The sequence below is a fragment of the Lates calcarifer genome, linkage group LG15 (genome assembly GCF_001640805.2).
Source record: "Lates calcarifer isolate ASB-BC8 linkage group LG15, TLL_Latcal_v3, whole genome shotgun sequence".
Lineage (NCBI taxonomy): Eukaryota > Metazoa > Chordata > Actinopteri > Centropomidae > Lates > Lates calcarifer.
In genome coordinates this window covers 11,297,974-11,320,231 of record NC_066847.1, presented here as the reverse complement: position 1 = coordinate 11,320,231, position 22,258 = coordinate 11,297,974, and the positions used below count along the sequence as shown (strand labels likewise).

The following is a 22,258-nucleotide window of genomic DNA, read 5'->3' as shown; positions in this document are numbered from 1 at the left end:
GGGCGGAGCTCTCCTCTTTCACAGAACCAAACAGCGCCGCGTAACACCGCCCACTTCGAATACCCCCGTGCTGCATAGCATGCGCCTCCCTTTTGTAGCTAGCCGTTAGCGTTAGCTAGCCAAGCTTATATTTGCGAACACACAGGATGGAAAGCAGCGAGGGGTGAGTGATGAATGTGGCCGCTAAATGAAGGTTTAGTCGTGCCATCTGACGTGTTTTAAAAAGAAACTTCAGAGGACACACGGTTGTTTGTTTTCCAGACACCTGCATCAGTTAGTCTGCAGATGAGACATTCATTCTCCATGCTAATGTTAGGCTAGCATGCTAGCCTGCTCTCACTTGTATCAAGCATCAATTTGTTATCCTTTAGCCCCCCTGTTTGCCCAGAATGTGTCTTAATAAGTGCCAATGAAGCTGTGGTGTGTTAGGTTACCAGCTACTCTGTTGGCCGAAACATTATGAAGGTAATGTAACGGGATTTTGCCCCTCATGTTGTCCCTTGTTATGCTAACCAACAGCAGGCTACTCTCCCAACTCACAGTAGCGTTGCTAGACCGGTTAATAAAAAAACCTCGTACTTGTGCCTTTTTTGGGGACTGCATTAAACAGCAGTCCCTGTGTGTGAGAGGTTTGTAAACAAAGAGGATATGTACAAGTTTCAGTCAGATGGAGTCAGAGGAAGAGGTTGTTTATACACATGTGTCAGCCCTGTGCAGCCTGCAGCGCACTGATGATTTAAATACAGTGATCCAATGCTTTCACCTCAGAGGACCGTGTATTGCATCACTACACATGCAAGATAAAGTCTGTAACTGAACATCTCTTAGCTGCACTGGAAGGCTGCACTGTTCATCGCTGTTGACACAATTAGCGTTTGTTGTTTATCTTTGGAAATTATATTGATGTGACAGATATAAGTATGCGTTTCTTATGGGTTTTTGCAAACATATAAACCCCAGCAGGTTAACAGCTTGGGTTGATATTCATAAGGATATCCACTCAGTTGGTATTTAATTACTTGCACCTAACTAAAACTAATGCAATGTAATACACCTGTCCTGCAATCTGTCTTACTTTCAGGACAGTTATCATGATTAGTTTTTGTTTTACAGAGGTTTTGAGTGAATTACACTTTGATTTTGGGGGTCATAGTTTGTGTTGCTGATCAACTGTATTGCATTATACAGAGGTGTTTCTGTTGTTTATCCAACCATCATTGATAAACAGGGTCAGGGCCTTCATGAAGGTATTAGACTACATTAGTTTTAACTAGATGAATCCAATAAACTGGAAACTGAGTGTATGTTGCAATATGGGAAATGAATGCCAAATCCATGCAGTATGAAATTATCAACGTGATGTGTAAAACAGTGCATTATGTTTGTGTTGTACATCCAATCAGAGCTTTTGTATGTTTGAATGTATATAAAAAAGCCATAGATAAAAGGCAATTAACTCTTTTATTGAACTGTAGACCAGCTGTAGCTACAGATTTTGTCAAATTAAACGCTCACCATATTTTTTCAATAGACAAAAGGCAAAAGGTTAATTCCATACTAACTCACTGAGGACCTCCCAGATCATGTCATGGAATTTCTTGGAAAAAAATCATGTGCAATGCAACCTTGTGAAATCCTACAGCTCTATTCTGAGCTAAGTGTCATTTTTGCGATTCACACCAATTTCTTATTTTTCATAGGGCTAGGTTGAAATTGAATATTGAAAACTGAATATTCATGAAATCGGTTTTCTATCTCTGTGTGATACATCACATACACACTCAGCCTGTTTTTCACTAGCTTCAGGAAATCTTCAAGTTACAGCTTGTAGTGCTTTGTTGCAAACTAGATGATGTCTGATCTGTGTGTCTGGCCAAATATTGATCTTAGTTCCTCAGCTCACTACACATATCAGACAGGTTTGGGCAGACTATTGTGTATTGTGATTGCAACATATTCAGATGTGTATATAAAAGAGTGCTGCAGTGAGTATGATGTGATAGTGAGCTCATAGAGCCCTGCTATGTTGGAAAAAGAGGGAAGAAGCCAGATGTCACAAAACAGCCTACAATAATGGAAAAGTTGATCTTTCAAGTTGGGCTGAGTTGGGAACAGATAAGGAACTAGTGAAGTTGAGGACTGGATGTTTGCATCAAAATATTTTGGTGAAATATAGCTTTCTTCAGAAACAGTGTTGCAGTCCCTTCAACTTGCACCCCAACACCAAACAGAGTTGCCCACTGAGGATCATAGATACAGAGAAAGCACAAGAGCTCACAACACATACAGGAGAGTCTGTGCAGCCTGGACAGAAGTGGTGTCCCCCGTATGTTCTGTATTCACTGAACTGGAAGGTCCTAGCTGAGTGGGTATGGACCGACACATATATCATAATAGTTGCTGTTTTTTTTGTTTCTTTTAGTTCTAGCACAAATTAACAGTGGTTTTCTCTTGTCATCACTTGGCTATGGTGTAGCACCAGTAGAGTGAGCACTCATGTTGTGAGCAGTGATTATAATGTGAAGTCAGAGGTAATGCAACATATGCCTGTACAGTTTCTTCCCAGTATAATGTGGAAAACACATATAAAACCAACAACATGGCCAACAACAACATGGATGACAGCACTGTGAATTTATTAGTGTCAGTAGTTTTTTGATACAATAAACCATTCAATCAATACATTATCTGTGTTTTCTTATTCAGTGTTCTTGGCGTTTATCTTGTATGTATATGTATTTGTCAGTCAGAACCAGAATTGTGTTGTAACTTTGTTAGTGGCAAATATAAGTTGTGTTTGTAGCCATGTTGGCAAAAAAAACTGCATGAACGTAATGAAAGAACAGACTCAATATGTATCACACAGCGATAGAAAACCTTGAAGTCAACATAGTACAAACATTACCTTTGAGTACCTGATTACCTGTGTGTTTGTGTGCTTACTTGGTCCACAATAGTCACATTTAAGAATCTTTAACCACCAAATATTTGGTACTTTTACTCAGTAAATACCCTAAACATTAACTTTTAAATGTGCTCTGGTGAATTTTAGATACAACATCCTTTTCTGTCAAGGTTTATGTATAGATATTATAATAATATGATGTTAACATGTTCTATAACTGCCTGTTTCTCCTCAGGATGGAGGTGGAGGGCTGGGACCAGAGTCTGGAGGAAGAACTGGGCATTTCTCTTGATGAGCTGAAGAAGTGGATTGAAGAAGCTGTGGAGAAGAGCGAAATCGTACAGAAGAAAACAGCCCAGCTGACAGAGCTCAGAGAATGGGTGGAGAAGAAAGAGGAGGAGGAGGCAGTGACTGAGAAGCTTTTCAACGATGCCAACCAGTGAGTAGGAATTAACCTGTTTATTTTGTTTATGGAGTGTGTTTTTAGTCCTTAAACAGTATTTAAAGTGGAAGAGCAGCTCAACAGGTGTCTGGTGTCATGGATGTCAGCTTCAAACACACTGTAATAAGCTGACATGGCCAAACGTTCAGTGTACACAGTATCCAATAATGTCACTCTGCTGGTGGTAAACATGATTAGTGCTGCAACAGTTACTCAATTAATCAATTAGTCAACTGAGAGATAATTGATTGGTGACTGGTTTGATAATCTAGTAATTGTGAGTCATTTTTAAGTAAAAAAGACAAACATTTGTTAGTTTCAGCTTTTTAAATGAGAGAATTTGATGCTTTTATTTATTCTACATGATTATTATTATTATTATATTTTGAAGTGGCCTTGTGCAGTGGGACATCACATTGGGCATTTTTTACTCTTGTAATGTGTAACTGTGGTTTGTACATGAGACCAGGGGTTTCTGTGTCTCAAAAAACATAATTATCGTCTCCGTGTCAGTGCCAGTACCAATCCACTGGAACAGATTGGTGCATCCCTGGTGTTTGTGTCTCACAGGCTGACACTTTTGCTCCCCACTCTTCCTCAGGTCTATATTAGAGTGTGAGAAGCTGGTAAAAGCAACCTACCGTAAGAATGGTCTGGTTTACCGGGAGAGCAGCTCGGAGGACGAGGGGGGCGGAGGAGGGGTGCTGTCCTCTGAGGTCATTGAAATAGACGATGACGACGATGATGATGTCATTGCTGTTGGCTGTTGTAAGTCATGTCTTTGTCATAAGAAAACAGTTATCATTCACTGTACAGTAATGACATGAGGAAATCAGGTTGTTAATTTCTCTTGTGTTCTTCACTTATGCATCATTTATCCTTTATTTATCCTGTACAAATTGTAAATAACATGTAAATATTAGATAAGTACATATTGTTTTATCACCGATGGGGTATATTTTTCTATTTCTATATCTTTATAGTTTAGGGTTGGGGGTTATTTTATTCTTATTATTGTTTTGTTATTACTTTATTTTATTTATTTTTATTGTATATGTGAATTGGAGCACTGCAACTCGACAATTAAAAAAAAGTATTTCTGATTCTGATTTCAGTGGTTCCTCCAAAGAAGACTGTCACTCCTGGCAAAGATCCAGTGGTGAGAACAACAGAAAGCTTTATTATATTAATCTGCATTTCCACTTCATTATTAAATGTTTGTTTTCATGTGTGAATTATTGTTGTTGTGTCGTCGCTTGACCTGTGATGCCTCAAGATTTTATGTGACAACAGCAAAAAGAAATAAACATTGTGCTCTGACATTAACCTCCACGCAACAGTGGATCAGTTAAGATAAGATGGATTTTACTCATTCCAAAGGGAATATTTTGTGCCCAAGATTATTAATATACATAGAAAAATATACGTTGACGTAGTGTAGATATTAATAGAATAAATGTAAAAAACTGGAGGGAGGGGCAAAATACAATTAAGGAGCATTTCATTATGAAAGTGTGTGGTACAGATTTCCAAGAGTTACAAGTTAATAGACCAACGACAAATAATTTTCAGAAATTTTGACAAAATTCATTTAGCACCATGCAAAAAATCACTGCTCACTGTGTGCAGGTGATGATGTGTGTCCTGTTTATTTTGCCAGTTAAAAGAGGCCTCTGCAGCTCTACAGAAAAGCTCTCAGCAGGTACAGAAGTTGGCCCAAATGGTTAGCAAGCCTTCAGGAGGTGCTGCGCTGCTCCGATCTCCAGGACAGCCTCCGTCCCAGTCAGGTGAACACACACACTCCACAGGATCGTTAGATGCATCATACCTGTGTGAAAGTATTATATGTTTGATACTAAAAGTAGGCGTGGCTTGTCTACCCCCAGGTGTTCAGGGTTCAGTGCCAGCAGTGTTTGTATCACAGGCTCCATCTCAGTCCATGACCCAGCCAAATCCAAACATGGCGGAGGATGAGCTCAGAGTCGGGATGAGCATTTTGGGAAAGAAACGCACCAAGACCTGGCACAGAGGCACCCTCGTTGCCATAAACCCTGTTGGTGCGTCACCTTTCAAATCTTTACTATCTTATGTAGTTTATGCTCAAATTTTCCTGCTCTGCTCTGTCACTTAAACTTCTCCTCCTCTGTCTATATTCAGGAAATGGTGTATTCAAGTATAAAGTGAAGTTTGATAAAGGAAAGAGTTTGCTGTCGGGAAATCATGTGGCTTTCGATTATAACCCAACCCTGGAGAGTCTGTATGTTGGAGCCCGTGTAGTCGCCAAGTATAAGGACGGCAACCTGGTGTGGCTGTATGCTGGAATAGTAGCAGAGATGCCCAACAACAAGAACCGCATGAGGTAGGTGGACAAAGTGAAAGGGTGGGGAAATTAAGGGTGGTGGTGCTGATTGCTTTTACTTATTGGCTGATGTCGATCAGTGCTGTAATTTTTAGGCCAGTATTTATTTTTGAGGGTTAAAGAAACTGATAAATCAACAAAATACAAGCCATCCTTCACTTTTTTTTTTTTAACAAATGCTTAACGTTAACATTTTAATCCCATGCTTTTCACTATTAAAGAATTTTGTTTACATTTACAAGTACACTTGTCAGTGCTCACTGGTGGACAAACTATATGAAATAAGTGCAAAGTATTTGCCAATACTGATATATCTCTGACAAGCTAATTGATCTGGCTCAAGCTGATGTCTTTGTTGTATGTGTTTTAGGTTTCTGATATTCTTTGACGATGGCTATGCTTCATATGTAACACTACCTGAGCTCTATCCTGTTTGTAGACCATGTAAGTGCTCAACTCTCTATCTCATATTTTGCGTTAACTTTGAAGAATTTAATATACATTTTTTTGCCATTACCAGTTTGAGGTAAACTGATCTATAAAGTAATGAGATCACCTTTGTTTTCACAGTAAAGCATACCTGGGAAGACATAGAGGACGCATCGTGTCGAGACTTCATCGAGGAATACATCACTGCCTATCCCAGCAGGCCCATGGTGCTCCTGAAGGTTGGCCAGATAATCAAGACAGAGTGGGAGGGAACTTGGTGGAAGAGCAAAGTGGAGGAAGTGGATAGCAGCTTGGTCAAGATCCTCTTCTTGGTATGTCTACTTCAGAATTTGGAAAAAAGAAATCCATACATTGCCCTGGTTAAATGACTGTACCAGATAATAGCTGAGTTATGACTCCAGCAGTTGACAAAGAATTAACTTCTTGTTTTGTTTGATCAGGATGATAAGAGGAGTGAGTGGATCTATAGAGGCTCCACCAGGCTGGAGCCAATGTTCAACCTGAAGATGACCACTGCCAACACTCAGGAGAAGAAGCTGGCTGGTCAGCAGAGGACACGCCCTAACATGGGTAACATGCAAATTACGTCATTTTACCATTTGTTTTAACTGTTGCACTGTTAATTTGTGTCAAAAAGCTCAATTTCAGCCACTATGATTTGTTTTGAAAATATGAAAAATACACCTTTGAGAGGCCTACCACATTTTAATCATTCAATTTTCACTTCATTTCTTACTTTCCATTTGTAGGGGCATTGAGGAGTAAAGGCCCAGTGGTTCAGTACACCAGTGACGGCCATGTTGGAGCCTCACCTGCCAAAACACAGCAGGCCACACTGAGTCAGCCTTCGCAGACACCACAGTATCAGCAGCATCAGCAACGTCCACAGCCAACACAGCCCTCACAACCCCAACAAACACAACAAACCCAACAAAGCCCTCAGCCCGCACATCCTGCACAACCTCCACGTGTCGAGTGAGTATTGCTTATTGATCATCTGACGCCTCTACTGCCACAAAAAGATGCTGAAGAATGCACCTTTTGAAGGTATAATCTGTAGCTAGCATGCAACCACATTATGCCCTCTCATGTAAGATCAGTATCTTCTCGTGGCCCAGGTAGAGCTTCATCCATGTTTTTATCGAATCGAACAGCAACCAAAACAAAAACAGAAGGTCACTTTGCAAAAATGGGAGAAATATCTTTCATTCCTTTGAGATGCTGCACTGACACAGCTGATACCTTTTCCATTTCAAATTCATTGTCAGATATTGAGCGCATTTTGGTTTTACATTTTCTGTCTGCATTTTATATTCAAAGGAAGTGGAAATACATCTGATTTAATGACTTTTCACTGAACACCTGCTCAAAGCTGCATTAACTGATGCTCTTGGCCATCTATAGCAACAAACTAGAAACACAACATTGTCATATAATCACAATTTAAAGTTGTGATGACCTTGTTAGCATCATTAGCATTCATTTGGAGTCATGTTCTGGTGACTTGATGAATTTTATGACAATATTCACTCTCTCTTTTAGTTCCACCACACCCTGATGGAAATTAAAAACCATGAAATTAAAAACCAGGAGCTTATGCAAAGAGGGTCTGTAGAGTTGAGGGGAAAACCACAGTTATAAGTCTCTGTGGCCATAAGCAACAACATTATTATTACACATTACTCTTAATGAAAAGATATTGATCAGAACAGCTGTAAATCCAGGCTGTTTGAGTGGTGGAGACATCTGAAATTGACTGAGTGTCTTTTTCTCTCCTCGTTCTCTTCAAGCAATAAACATCAGATGGCAAAGAAAAGTACTTCCCCGTTTGTCCCTGGGGTCGGAGGCACGCATGCCTCCAAAATCATGCAGTCTGTTTCCTCCAGTCCCAGCAACCTGCCTGGGTGAGTCCACCTTATTGTATGACCTAATAACCTGCTCTTTATGATACAGATACAGGTCTGTGACAGTCGCTGTCCTCCTCTTTTTGTCTTTTGTTTGTCAATCCACAGTGGAAGAATGTTGAATGCCCCAAATACTCCCACGCCCACTTTCACACAGTCGTATCAGAGACAGCTGGCTCCCGCCCCTCCTCCTCCTCCTCCCGTGCCCCACGCGATGGCCACCATCCCACATCAGCCCTCCTACCGTGCCCCTACTGACCGCATTTTCTACCTGGCTCACGCTTGTCAGCCTGCCTGTCTGAATCGCGTCCGACCTGCAAAACCAGACATGCACAGAGGAAAGAACCCCCTCCTCACACCGTTACTGTACGATTTCAGACGCATGACGGGACGACGCAAAGTCAACCGCAAGGTACACATGAACAGCACATGGGCGCTTAATTATATAAATCTAATGCTTTTATTTAATTTTCCATTAACATTCCCGCTCTAAAGACTAAATTGTACAACTCCTCTCTTTTACATTTCAGATGTCCTTCCATGTGATTTACAAGGCTCCATGTGGGCTTTGTCTGCGTAATATGGCAGAGATCCAGCACTACCTTTTCCAGACGCGCTGTGACTTTATATTCTTAGAGATGTTCTGTCTCGACCCCTACGTACTTGTGGACCGGCCCTTCCAGCCACAGAGACCGTACTATTACATTCCAGACATCACTGCTGGAAAGGAAGACATACCACTTTCCTGTGTCAATGAAATTGATTCTACCCCGCCTCCTAAAGTAAAATACAGTAAGGACAACACTGAAATTAGGATAAAGGAGGGATTCATTGGGCTTTTTCCAGGATTACACTACATTATATATTTTGTCTTTCCACCTTTTTGCACAATAAATAATAAACAGTATAAGTGAATCAGATTTACCTGTAGCTCCCAGTTGCTTCCTTTCAAAGATCACAGTTGAATAAATGACCCCTGAAGGTCTCATCTATTTCTGTTTCCTCTCTTCAAGGTAAAGAGCGTATTCCTGAAGACGGAGTATTCATCAACACCAGTGCAGACTTCCTGGTTGGGTGTGATTGCACTGACGGCTGTCGAGACAAGTTAGTGAAGCTGCTCATCATCACCTCATCATTTTTCATGATTCCACCGTTGGTAATGTGCTGAAGTCTTATCTTTGTGTCTTAATTACAGGTCCAAATGCTCCTGCCACCAGCTGACCCTTCAGGCCACAGGTTGCACACCGGGGGGGCAGATCAACCCAAACGCCGGATATTTGCACAAACGATTAGAGGAGTGCCTGCCCACAGGGTCAGACATCTGTACACACATACTGAGCCAGAGCACTCCCCACTTGCGGTGCACTCTGCAGAAGGACTAACTCATTCTCACCCCTCATAACCTCATAAGAAGATAATTACTGTTGAATGTAACAGCTAATTTGGTTGTCTTGTCTCAGAGGCCATTATCACTTCCTCTCTTTCAGGATCTATGAGTGTAATAAGCGGTGCAAGTGTTCTGTTCAGATGTGCACCAACCGGCTTGTTCAGCACGGCTTGCAGGTGCGTCTACAGCTCTTCAAGACCCAGAACAAAGGCTGGGGCATCCGCTGTCTGGACGATGTGGCCAAAGGCTCTTTTGTGTGCATCTATGCTGGTGAGAAAAGGGAGCGGACTTAAAGGGATAGTTTTATACAAGACTACAGCAGGCGACCTAATTGCAAAGTGACTTATTCCTCTCCCCCTTTTTCCTTCGTCTTCTTTACCAGGTAAAATTTTGACAGACGACTTTGCAGACAAGGAGGGTCTAGAAATGGGTGACGAGTATTTTGCCAATCTGGATCACATAGAGAGTGTAGAGAACTTCAAGGAGGGATATGAGAGTGAAGCTCACTGTTCGGACAGCGAGGGCAGCGGCGTGGACGTTTCCAGGATAAAAATCCAACCATCTGCTTTAGTATCATCTAACCCTGTAGGACGGCCGCCCAAAAAGGGTGAGTCCAAATCCAAAGGTGGGAGATCAGGGCAGTCTCTCATAGACCCCAGGCAGAATCTTAGTGTCATACATTTTCTTGACCCCAGCTGACATTTTATAATCTTCCTTGTTCTCCACATGATTTCACACACGTTTTTTTTTTCTGTCACAGCCCAAAGCTCGAGCTCATCGGGCGACAGCAATGACGATGATGACAAAGACTCTAAGAGCGAAGATGAAAGCGACAGTTCAGACGACACGTTTGTGAAGGACAACTTCTACAGCTCCAGCTCCGTGTGGAGGAGTTACACCACACGTGGTCAAGTCAAGGGCAACAAAGAAGGTTAGGCAGTTGTATCTTTAACTGTAACTTAGAGGAGGACTCTGTCAGTGTTCACAGTTTTTATCTAAAGCAGTCTAAAAAAACATCTAGAGCATCCATGCAAGACTGTACACCAATCTGGTCAATTACCCAACTAATTGGTTGACTTGTAAGTGAAAGAAATAATAATTGAGTTGAACAAAATTATTATTTGCAGCCCTAATCAGTAGCTGTTTTCTCACTTATATTACTTTTCTGTTACACTGAAATTGTGGCTTTAATGTTGGCGTGAGTGCCAAAGTTCTCAGATGTAATCACGGGGAAAATATTTTACGCTTTTCTCTCTCAGTTTCCTTTTAAACAGAAGAAGATAATCTGTTTTGTCTTCTCACACTCACCTCTCTCCTTCCTGCCCCAGGGAGTCAAGACAGTAAAGATGGATTGAGCGCTTCAGCCAGGGGAACCGATGACGAGAAACCGCCATCCATGCCAGAGGAGACGGGGAAAAGCAAAGTGGCTTCCTGGCTGACGAGCCAGGGGCTGAAGAAGGTGAGTAAAGAGAAAAAGGAAGAATAATAATCCATGGAACTGTGCTCAGTGTTCACAGCCTTTTCAAAATAATTGCATTGTCTCACACAGGAAAAACTCAGAACTTTAATCTGAGACATGTAATCTATAGAGGATACATAATAAAAGGAGGTTCCTTGAATGAAGATCAATAACCCTTTCTTATCTGTTTTCAATCACAGGAATCTGGAGACAGCAAGAGGTGTGTTGGAATTGGTTTTGTTAATGCATTTTATTTTATAATAATTGTGTGTAAAGCTTGGTGATCAATAAAATCAGCTGTGGTTCACTGTGAGGTTATTTTGTGTTTCCTGCAGTCAAGTGAAGACAGACACAGGGAAGAAGCAGGATGTGATGACTCTCTCTGACAGTGATGATGTTCAGACCATCAGCTCTGGATCTGAAGACAACAAGGAGAGAGAGAAAGTCACCCCAGGTGAACAGAAGAGAAGGGACAAATGTGAAAAGACCACTTTTTTTTTTTTACCTGTTTTCTTTCTTTAACTTCTTGCTCATGTTGCTGCTCTTCCGGCTTAGGTGTGACCAAGAAGCAGGTTGCAGTTAAATCCACACGCGGCATCGCCCTGAAGACCAGCCACGGCCTGATGGTAAAAACAGGTGCACCTGGAGGTGGGGGAGGGGGCGGTCAGGGAGGTAAAGCAGGGCAGCAGGGACAGACTGGAGGAGGAGGGGACAACACTCCCAAAAACACCCGCCAGTTCTTTGATGGTGAAGAGTCGTGCTACATCATTGATGCCAAGTTGGAAGGAAACCTCGGGCGATACCTCAATGTAAGGATTTATTTCAGTAGAACCATTAGATTCCACTTAAATTACCACACCACATGTTCATCTCACACTTTGTCATCTCTGTCTCTTCTCTGTATTACAGCACAGCTGTAGTCCAAACCTTTTCGTCCAGAATGTGTTCGTGGACACACATGATTTACGGTTCCCCTGGGTGGCGTTCTTTGCCAGCAAGTGAGTTTTGAAACTAATTTTAAGTTTGTCACAGATCCTTTATTGTCATCTCATGAGTTTTTGTCAATCTCAGAGGCCTCAGGAGAATGATTTAAGGTTTTACAGGGCTTTAGACCATAAACAAAAATAATACCACCGGCTGTATTTGATAGTGTGTGTTGTTTCAGGTTGCTGTGAAACTGACAAATAACCGGGGGGGCCAGATTTAAGTTATAGATCCATGAGTTAGAAGGATTATCAGATGTCAACACACTGCACAGTGATTTTTCTTACAGTCAGGAGAACCTTTACAACTCTGGAAAGTTATGATGCAGCAAACATTTTATCTTCCGTCATGACAGTCTGTGGCTAAACTGGAGAATTTTACCACTCAGTGAATCTACCAGAATGTGCTTTTGCCAGCATTTGATTTCCCAGTGTGTTGCCGTATGACATTGTATTGTGTTGCATAAGGTTTAGACAGGTTCAGCTGTTATACCAGCTGATTCTGAGTTGTTCCTCTTAAGTGTATTGTGGACACTTTGCCTTTATTAAGTAGGATATAGTATAGGGTGAACAGGAAATGTGGGTAGAAAGATTGGAGGTGGTGTGCAACAAAGGACCCTAGCCAGACTGTAGCATCTTAAACCCGATGGCCATTTAAGGTCATGTCATCTGACCCTAGGGTGACACTACCGTGTCATGTTTAGCTCTTCATATCAGTACCTATGTAATGTAAATGGATTGTATTTATGTAGTGGTTTTATCCAAATCATCTCATTTCACCACTGACATGCACCAATGGCAGCAAGCAACCATTGACGTCATTGGTCTAAACAAGAAACTGGGGATCAGATCGCTCTACCTGCTGAGACACACAGCTTATTAAAGAGCTATTCTCTGGTTCATAAAACATTTGAACACCACTATATTTGTACCTCATTCAGTAAGTTTATTTGTGCAGTAGTAGATCCAGCTGTCAGCCTCTCCAAGAGAAGGGAATTATTAATGCTCTGATCGATGCTCTCACCCGTCTCACTGTCGTCCTGCGATCATTTTCCTACTTGTGTCCTTGTGTAGGCGGATTCGGGCCGGCACAGAGCTGACCTGGGACTACAACTATGAGGTGGGCAGTGTGGAGGGTAAAGTGCTGCTCTGCTGCTGCGGGTCCACCGAGTGCCGAGGAAGGCTACTGTGATCTAAAGCTGTCATGGACCTCACTCCCTCTGCTGCTTCCCTAGGAAACTTAGACAAGCCCCTTCAACACTGTAACTGTGTCTTTTGTTGTTTTGTTTTTTTAAGTTGAACTATGAATTTTATTACAGCTGGGTTTTTTTTGTTTTTTGCTTTTATTTTATATGAACTTGTATTCACATTTATCTCATTTTATCCATGACATGTTTGTTTACCCCTGAATAAAATGTTTTCTTCAATGAACTGAAGCTCCTGCATTTTTATGAAACAACATAGACTGCAAGAGAAATAAATGGTACAACCTGGCAGAGGTTACTTTCACAAATGCATTATCATTATATTATATGTCATTTTCACCACAGAGTTAATTATATCTATGTAATGTATAATTATCATGTTGTGTTGTAAGACAGATGTTTTATGTGACTAAAGCAACTGAAAAAAAATATAATACTCTCTGTTAGAGGTCTCATTTGTCCTGCAGAGGTTGTCTGACTTCATTTATTTTCATTTTTCTCTTACAAAGACTACAAAGCCTACATTTTATTTTCAGTTGCTCACAGGGGGACTGACCAATCAGCTCGTCTCAAACAAAGATAGATAAACCAACAAACATTCATCTGCTGTCACACAGTGAACAAAATCCCCTTTGATGGAGACTATTAGCTAGAATCTGTTAGCCTTTGTCAGCTATTTTAGTGATTTTCTGAAACATTTACTAAACATGTTTTACTACCCCACAGTTTTAAAGCATCATACTGGATGTTTCTCTACAATTTGGTGAGTACAAACTTTTTTCGGACTATTTTAAATCTACTTGTAATTTACGCACTGAGAGGTGACATTATAGTAGCCACTCCACACTGCACGCTAGATATGTTTTGTCACTGAGGTGTTAACTGTGTTTCTACAGCCCATTATTCATGAAAAAATCCAACTCTCTAACTGGACCGTTTCTTTTGAGGTTAACATTTTTTCCTACATTTTCTTTAATCCCAGGGGACAGGCTGTTTAAATTTACACTTTTTATTGATATAAAGGCTAACAGAGAAATATTGTGTTTCCACTGACCTGTTACTTTTTTTTCTTTCTGGTAAAACATGCCCAATGTATACAGACTCTGTATCATAGTGCTATAGAGAATATATCATATTTGTAATATTTAATATATATTCTATAAAAGAAACTTAAGGTGCACACATATGTATGAAAAAAAATCCCAGGTGCAGGTGCATCAGAGACAAAGATTAACCAAAAATGTGGACATGTAAACCCTGTAGCCAAAACAATAAGTTTAAAACTTTGAAGTCCCATTTAGACAAAAACAACAGCTTTGAAGATGGGGTGAAGGTCAAAGGCTGCATTATGATAAAAGGCAAAAAACACATAGACTTGTAAGTGCAAATGTAACTTAAATAAACCCACTCTTAATAGTATTCATTAAAAGTGATTTCTAAAAAGGTCTGCGGACATGTTTTCAGTCAGTGTTAGCTGAAAACACAAGTGAATTGTCACTAGAATGTGAGAAATAGATTATTCAGAGAACATATTCTTCCATCATCAGCAATTGAATGTAGTCACATGAGAGACTTATCCCAACCAAGAAACAGTCAGGTGATTACAGTTTTTATCAACTGCTGGCACAGTCTGAAAGTTAGATTACTTAATCCTCCTTTAGCTTTTGTATCCTGATGAATAAAAGATGAAACACGATCGTATCTATGTCCTGTTCCTGTTTCAGGCTGGTTGCTACAAAAGGTATCAGAGTTCCTCGCAGGGATTTCCTGAAAGTGAACGTCAAAAGCACGTGGTAAGAAGTTATGCGAGTTATTTTATCCGTGGTTATACTTTGAGTCAACCAGTTAACTATAAAACTATTGTCCCGCACAGTGATGACATCATGAACTATGTGCTGGAACGGGTCCCGCCGCCTCGGCCTGGTCTGCCACGACCCCGCTTCTCCCTCTACCTGTCCTCCCAGCTCCAGTACGGCGTCATCGTCGTCTACCACCGGCAGTGTGCTATTCTCCTGGGTAAGAAATTATCACCAGACTGGAGGGAAAGCACTGCTGAGTGTCCTGGTTCTTGACTTTGACCTTGTATCCTTCTAGAGGAACTTCACACCATCGTGGGCCAACTGGTGAAACAAGCGACGTCCCAGAAAATTGATATGGATGACTACAGCAGGTGAGAACAGGTGCTCAAGGTTTTACACATTTGCCTGTCTTTACAAACACAAACTTGTTGCTGTCTTTCAGACAATCTCTGTTGCTCCCGGATGCTCTGTCTCTCCTGGAGGAAGCAGAAGGAGCTCTGGACCCTTTGTTTGGAGTGATGGACAGTCCCAGTACACTGTTACAGGTACCAAATACCAAAGCAAGGAAAGAAAACTAACATTTAGCAAACATCTGTGCGTAGACTTAAAGCTATAAATCATCTTAATAATTGTTCTGATTTAGAATAAATTTCTCTGCCTGCTCTGTGTCTCTCAGATGGGTGAGGAGTATCAGAGAGAGGCCTCTCCTGAGCTTCCTGAACTGATCAGCCCAACTGCTGCTGCTGCTGCAGAAAACGGTATGATGACGTGATGTGCTGTGATAACATGAAAATAATGATCTCTTCAGGGCATTGGGTAATTGTAGCAGTAAAACATGAAAAGCAAAAATAACTCTTGAAATTATAAATTGACTGCCAGCTAAACAAATTCATGTAATAAAATTTCTCTCAAGAATGAAGGTCAATTTTGTTTAATTTTTGTTTTAATTTGCTGAGTTTCTCTGCATTCCTCTTTATCTTTGTTTAACACCTTTTAAGTTCTCTTTACCCAGCAGGCATAGTATCCTTTTTGTTGGTCTAACTTATAATTGCGAAAAAATAGGATGCGAAAAAAGAAATACAAGAAAAATGACATAGATTTCTATAAAAATGCACAAATCTTTAGTGATAATATTATCATAGAACAGTTCAGGTTGTACAAAATATTGTTTCACTATTCTTACGCACAAATACAGCAGGAAAATGTCAAAAATAAAAGTCTGTTTCCATATAAAGTGATGATCTTCTTCCAGTGAAAATCTATGTTTTCTTGCAAATCACTGAAATTGTTCAGAGTTCACAGTTTTTAATGGCCTATAGACATAATTGAGATGCAGTGTGAAAAGCCCAACATGAGCACTTTCAGTTGGTTTTCTCAGCTTGTTTCGGCATGATATATAAATGATGGTACATTACTGTAAATAAAACATGCTCAGTGTATTCACTGATGAACAGACAGACTCTGGAGGGTTAATGAGGCGTGACGCATTAAACTGATGCCACAATACATCAACGTTAATGTACCCATCATGGATAGTCCTAACCTAGTTTGTCACGAGGAGGTTCAAATAAAATTGAACAGAATTGACCTTTAAAACATGGTGTAATATATTTGCATGTAATCTGCTGTACAGATTTACAAATATGACAAAATAATGCCAACTTATGGTATATAGGTATGAGGTAGCTTTTCCCCCTTTCTTCAGTAGATTTACAGCTATTTTATATAACATTCCAGCACGAGAAGAATCACAATACACTGTCCTAATTATGTCATTATTAGCTTTAATTAAATGTCAGCTGTGCAGCTTTAAAGAGAGATACACAGTATGAAATGTGTCCAGAGATGTACGGTACGTTGGGGCTGTGTGCAGCGATATGCATAGAAATACCAACAGGTCACAGGAACGGAGCTCAGACTGTGTGCATAAATCCAGGCAGAAATACAGAGTGGAGAGATACTGCTGCAGGTCAGGTCAGGGCAGAGCAGGCTGCCGTCAACAACATCCTCCCTAATTGGCTGAGGCTGATGCTGCGGTGTCAGGAAGTGTTCTGCAGCCGCGCTTCTCTCGACAGAAGAGAGGCACTTTAATTGCAGCTTGATTAGTTGTTTCCTCTCCTGCTGGCTTCAGTAGATTGTGTAGCTGTGAAATGTTGAAAGTGGCTTTTTATTAATGTCATCCATCCATCCTTTCTTTTTTTTCTTGCCCTCAGGCATGACTGCATCTCCTGAGACCATCACTATGAGAGAGACGGAGCCGGTTGCTATGCCTGTTACAGAGGTACAGCACATGTGAAGACATACTGTACATGTTTGTATCAAACCTCCTGCTGATCTCCACTTACATCCATCTTCCCTACTTCTCTTCCTCGTCTTAATGCTAGTTTGAGGGTGAAGAGCTCATCCATCAGCATCCAGAGACCATTGACTTCCTCTTGGAGCAGCCAGATTACTTTCCAGAGGGTGTGTGAGGAAACTGAGAGCTTCTTTCTCCCATGAGACAATCATGGGTTTTGAGATGAGAAGGAAGAAGAGATCCTTGTATAATGATGTTTTTTCTTCCTTTAACCTTTTCTGATAGAGGATTTGGAGGCACAGAGAGAAAAAGAGACACGGGGAGAGCAAGAGAGGGAGCTGGAGAGGCGAGGGACAGAGGGAGACCTGGAGGAAGAGAGAGCAAAAGAGCTCACAGGATCTGTTAATGGGTAAACTATTCGGACGCATGCATGAGGAAACACCAGCGCAAACACACACAGAATCCACCGACTGTGTTTCTACCTCTGCTTCAAGATTACAGCCCACCACTGCCTCCAGTGAAGAGGCCACACTGCTGCCTCAGGAAGGGCCTGGTCTGTCGGTGGAGAAGCCAGAACCCCCCCCAGACCAGCTCACTCCCGTCTCTGCTCCCCCTCTCCCCTCGCCACCCTCTGCAGAGAGGGAACGTGAAATACCGATTGTGGCATTAGAGGTGATTTATAACGCTTTCATGTGACTGTATCAATGGTTTTATGAATTATTTATGATAGACAAGTAATGAGCCATGAATAAAAACAATTCATCGGTTGTCAGGTTGAGGAGAATCCCTTTGGCTGGTGGTGATCTTCCTCCAGTGTGACACTTGATTTGTCTTTTAAAACAAAGGCCATGAATTTCTCACTTTCTATTAACTCATAAAGTCTGCAGCTATAAAGACTGAGAAATTGGCCAGACTGATATATCATCTGTGGTCGATATCCACATCACCCTCAAAACAGCTGCTTCATTTGGGCTGTATCACAAATATTAATCAATAATTAATGAAGAAGAAAATCCATCAAGCCAAATTGTTGTTGCCTTAATCTAATCTTTTATTTGAAATTAAGAAAAAGTGTCATGTCCGTGGAGGATTAACAACCGCCGCAGGATTTGTATTTATTTATTTTTTCCCAGGGTTCCCTGGGGTTTAAAGCACAGACCATGAACTGTGACATCCCCTGTTTAAGTCCAGCTACAGACCTTGGTTGCATGTTGTTCCCCCCTCACTTCCTGTCATCTCTCCACTGACAACAATATAATAAAAGCATTAAAATAATTCTGCCCAAAATACCTAAAAAATACAAAAAAGGGGAATTTCCTTCGTATTAGTTTAAAAAATTTGTTGTCGACTTTTTGAGTCATAGGGTGACACTGTTCCATTTTCCGGTATCATAATATGAGTTTGTGGACATTTGTATCGCTGTTTAAGTCTGGGTTTCACTCCTCCTTGTTGCTGAAAGAAAATATTGCAAAATTATTTGTTGATCACGATTAAAATATTTATTACAAGTTAAAAATTCAGAACAAAGTGTGCATCATCGTAAACACATTTAACAGGTGGAGCACAGTAAGATAATAATTTAATCCTCCCACCCCACTCCCATCCTATGCCCAGGACTTGCCCACTCCAGAGGAGAGGAGGAGGAGGCAGCTGATCTTCTTCGACTCGGTGACCCAGATCCCCCAGGAGGTGCTGCAGCAGCAGATCGACGACCCCCTGACTGAGACCAGCCCTCCACCTTTTTTACCACCTCCATCTGACATAAGTCTCTCTGCTACTGAACTCCTCAACAACCCCTGCACCTGTCAGTAACACATGTGTAAAAAAAAAAAAAAAAAAAAAAAAAAAAGAAGATTATTTTGATTTAACTACCTGGGTTTTTAGAACTGAGGGAGCCTTTCAGATGTGAGGTGTAACATCTTCAAGGAACAAAAAGAAGTCCAGTTGCCTTCAACTTTAGCATGTAAAACACAAGGCAGATATCACAAAGATACTGAACAAAATCAGATTTGATTTATTGCAACTAATTATAAAGCATCACAACTGTTCTCATGTCATGTGTCAGTGCAATGCAGACATCAGAGTGGACCAGCTTCGATGTCTCTCTGCCCTTAACAGCTACAGGTAGCATTCACAGTGTTATCTGGTTCTCATTAAAACTTTGAAATTTGAAACTATGCGATACATATAGTCAAGGTGGCACGGTGGCACAGCGGTTAGCACTGACACCTCATAGCAAGAAGGTTCCGCATTTGAGCCCCGGTTTGCATGTTCTCCCTGTGTGGGTTCTCTCCGGGTTCTCTGGCTTCCAAAGACATGTAGTGTAGGTTAACTGGTGACTAAGTTGTGAATGTGAGCATGAATGGTTGTTTCTGTATGTTGGCCCTGTGATAGACTGGTGATCTGTCCAGGGTGTACCCCACCTCTTGCCCAATCTCAGCTGGGATTGGTTTACCCTTAAACATAAGCAGTATAAATAATGGATGAAATATATGTATTTATACAAATTAGTGCCATCCCTCTTGTTACATCCATCCCACAATGAGCTTAAGCAAATTAAATTGACCTATAGAATAAATCTCAATAAAGTTGTCATCTTCCTCCCGGTGTTTCTCTAAATTGTGACCATTTCTTTCCATAAACAAGAACAGCTGCTTCTCCCTTTGTTGTACAACATTTTTTATTTATAACATAAAACAATCTGGCAGATTCAGATTAAAATACAACCCAGTGGCACCAAATTCAAAATGTGAATAATTATAGGCTCTAATTCTGCTTTTTCCTCAGACTTCTTATCTGCAGCTGCTGCTATTTTAAAGCACTTGACTCAAGTAACCTTTACAAAAATAAACCGCAAAGCTATTTTTTCCCTCTGCAGTCTTGCCTGAAGAGGTGCTGTTTCTATGGAGACAGGCTGCGACTATCACGCCTGTCCCTGGCTCGGACCTGCAGGTTGGGGAGAGAGGGCCCGAGTCCACTGACTCAGAGAAGGAGAGAGAGCGCGAGATGGCCGAGGCAGCCGAAAGGGAGGAGGAGAGGCTTGAGCTCAGCCCCAAAGAGGTGCAAAGGAGAGTTTGTTTACTTGTCTGGTGGCAGTGTGGATAACTGTGAACTGTTTACATGCAGGGAGAAGATGTGAAATGTCACAAGATGAATAACTGTGTATGTCTCTGTGTGAATACAGGTCCCTAAAGATTTGGCCGAAGAGGAGATGTTTGATATTTCAGGTAAAGAAAATCACAAGACCGTGTCAAGACGTTCAAGTTTCACAACCGGAGCCACTGAAAAACAGACAAATATGAGATTTAAACTGGTTGACTGGAAGCAGCTTGTTTGTGTTTGACTAAAATTGTTGTCCTCAGTGTGTTGGCACAAGCTAAAGTGGCTTGTGCGTTCACAGGAGTGAGGCAGAGGTCAGAGGTCGGGGCTAGGCATGTATCGCTTATGGTTAAAGGTTAAAGCAAGCCTCCAGGGAATCATTATAAGCCAGTGCAATGTCCTCAAACGTGCATGTGTTTGTCCAGGCATGGGCACACTGCCACTGGAGGCCTCCGACCAAAGGGAGGTGTCACGAGAGATGTCGCCCATAGACTCATCAGAGAGAGAAGGGTAGGTAACACAGTAAGACATGTGAAGTGTACGTGTGCTATCACGCTTATTATGTGCTTGTGTGTGTGTTGGCAGGTCCACCGTCTCCAGGCCTGTCCCCGCACTGGGGGACATCCCAGAGGTGGTGGACGAAGCCCTGGAGAGAGCAGTACCAGAGCTTCCTGGGTAATGACAGTGAACGCAACATAATTGACTAAAACCAGCAGAAACTCAGAGCTGAGGAGTTTGTTTTTCCCCAGGCTTCTGGTTTAGAGATAGGGACCTGATTATGTGCTCGTGTGTGTTGGTGTGTGTGTCCAGGATGGTGCCGGAGTTGCCCGAGCACGAACCAGCACCAGCACCTGTGCTTTTCCGGTCTCTTCTGCCGCCGGACGTCGACCGCAGGACTGTCAGCACCACTTTTCAAAGGCTCCTGGGTAAGGGATCAGTTATCAGGGAATCGTCTCATTACTCATGTTGAAGTCCTGTTTAAGTTACGGCATCAGCACCTGAGGAAGCTCTTTGATCAATATGTGGTCAGTGAATAATGAGATCTGACTCTGAGCTTACAAAAGTTCAGGTCTTTGAAAAAAACAAATAGAGTAAGTGGAATCTTTAATAATCATGCGGTAGGAGCTGACTAATACATCTGGATAATTACAACCTATAACACATCAAGGGTTTCATATACAATAGCAAAACTTAATTTAAAAAATTGACAGTTTAACCATTTAGCTCCAGTAAAAGTTTCTGAATCGCTTTGTCGTGTGCTATTTTCCTGATTTTTATTCTCTGCTTATATCAGATTGATTATTTTAAAGATAATTACTACATTAAACTTGATGTGCGTCTTCTGTGTAGAGAATTTATCAGCCAGGAAGATGTGTGTGGAGCAGAGCGAGCCTTATGGTGACATCTTGATATCACTTGGGCCTGAATACCAGGAGGTGCAGCTGACTGTGTGATGAGTACATGGTTGTTCAAGTCCCCATGAGCCTCCTGTTCTGACATTTGCTGAGTTGAAAATTCTGGATTCAAACAATGCAATATAGAAAACATAGCAATAAAAGTGAATTTTTGTAAGTGATCATCTCTTAGGATTTGTTATTGCTGTATTTTGTTGACATGTTTAAAACTATTTAAGTTTTTTAAATATTTTACCTGCTGTTTTTATGTCTTCTTCATCATTGTTCTCTGTTGCTAAAGTGACCAATAACCTGTATCAACTTTATAACCCACCAGGTGAATATTTTAACTGTTTGTTGCTGTTGTATGTCTGATATTTTTAATGATCTTACCTCATGTTATTCTGTGCAGGGGAAAAAAACATGTTCATCCCTGTTCCCTTTGAACGTGAACTACTAAATAAAATCTTTATATGACCTCTCTCTGTACCAAAAGTCATTCACTGTCTATTGGAAGGCATCTGCAACATGCAGAGCAGGACAGGTGTGGCAAAACATATTGCCGGGGTTAAGGAG

General features: G+C 41.2%; 2 protein-coding genes across 2 annotated transcripts; both read left to right on the top strand.

The window, feature by feature from the left end:
- The first annotated feature begins 33 nt into the window (after nt 1-33).
- Nucleotides 34-13,320, top strand: setdb1b (SET domain bifurcated histone lysine methyltransferase 1b). Its single transcript, XM_018680415.2, has 25 exons — nt 34-163; nt 3,141-3,344; nt 3,949-4,115; nt 4,463-4,506; nt 5,008-5,134; nt 5,234-5,404; nt 5,505-5,706; nt 6,077-6,150; nt 6,277-6,467; nt 6,597-6,726; nt 6,906-7,131; nt 7,947-8,060; nt 8,169-8,472; nt 8,591-8,852; nt 9,074-9,164; nt 9,256-9,372; nt 9,548-9,717; nt 9,830-10,054; nt 10,208-10,378; nt 10,776-10,906; nt 11,107-11,126; nt 11,242-11,360; nt 11,462-11,715; nt 11,816-11,904; nt 12,964-13,320. The coding sequence occupies exons 1-25, from the start codon at nt 147-149 to the stop codon at nt 13,079-13,081; spliced, it is 3,738 nt and encodes a 1,245-aa protein (XP_018535931.1). The 5' UTR covers nt 34-146; the 3' UTR covers nt 13,082-13,320.
- A 481-nt stretch (nt 13,321-13,801) lies between these two features.
- LOC108885972 (meiotic recombination protein REC8 homolog) lies at nt 13,802-22,163 on the top strand. The gene is made up of 17 exons (XM_051076398.1): nt 13,802-13,857; nt 14,819-14,887; nt 14,968-15,110; nt 15,189-15,264; nt 15,336-15,438; nt 15,570-15,651; nt 17,107-17,174; nt 17,278-17,356; nt 17,475-17,598; nt 17,684-17,861; nt 18,804-18,993; nt 20,068-20,249; nt 20,374-20,416; nt 20,714-20,798; nt 20,874-20,946; nt 21,112-21,214; nt 21,639-22,163. The coding sequence occupies exons 1-17, from the start codon at nt 13,802-13,804 to the stop codon at nt 21,740-21,742; spliced, it is 1,758 nt and encodes a 585-aa protein (XP_050932355.1). The 3' UTR covers nt 21,743-22,163.
- The last annotated feature ends 95 nt before the right edge of the window (nt 22,164-22,258 follow it).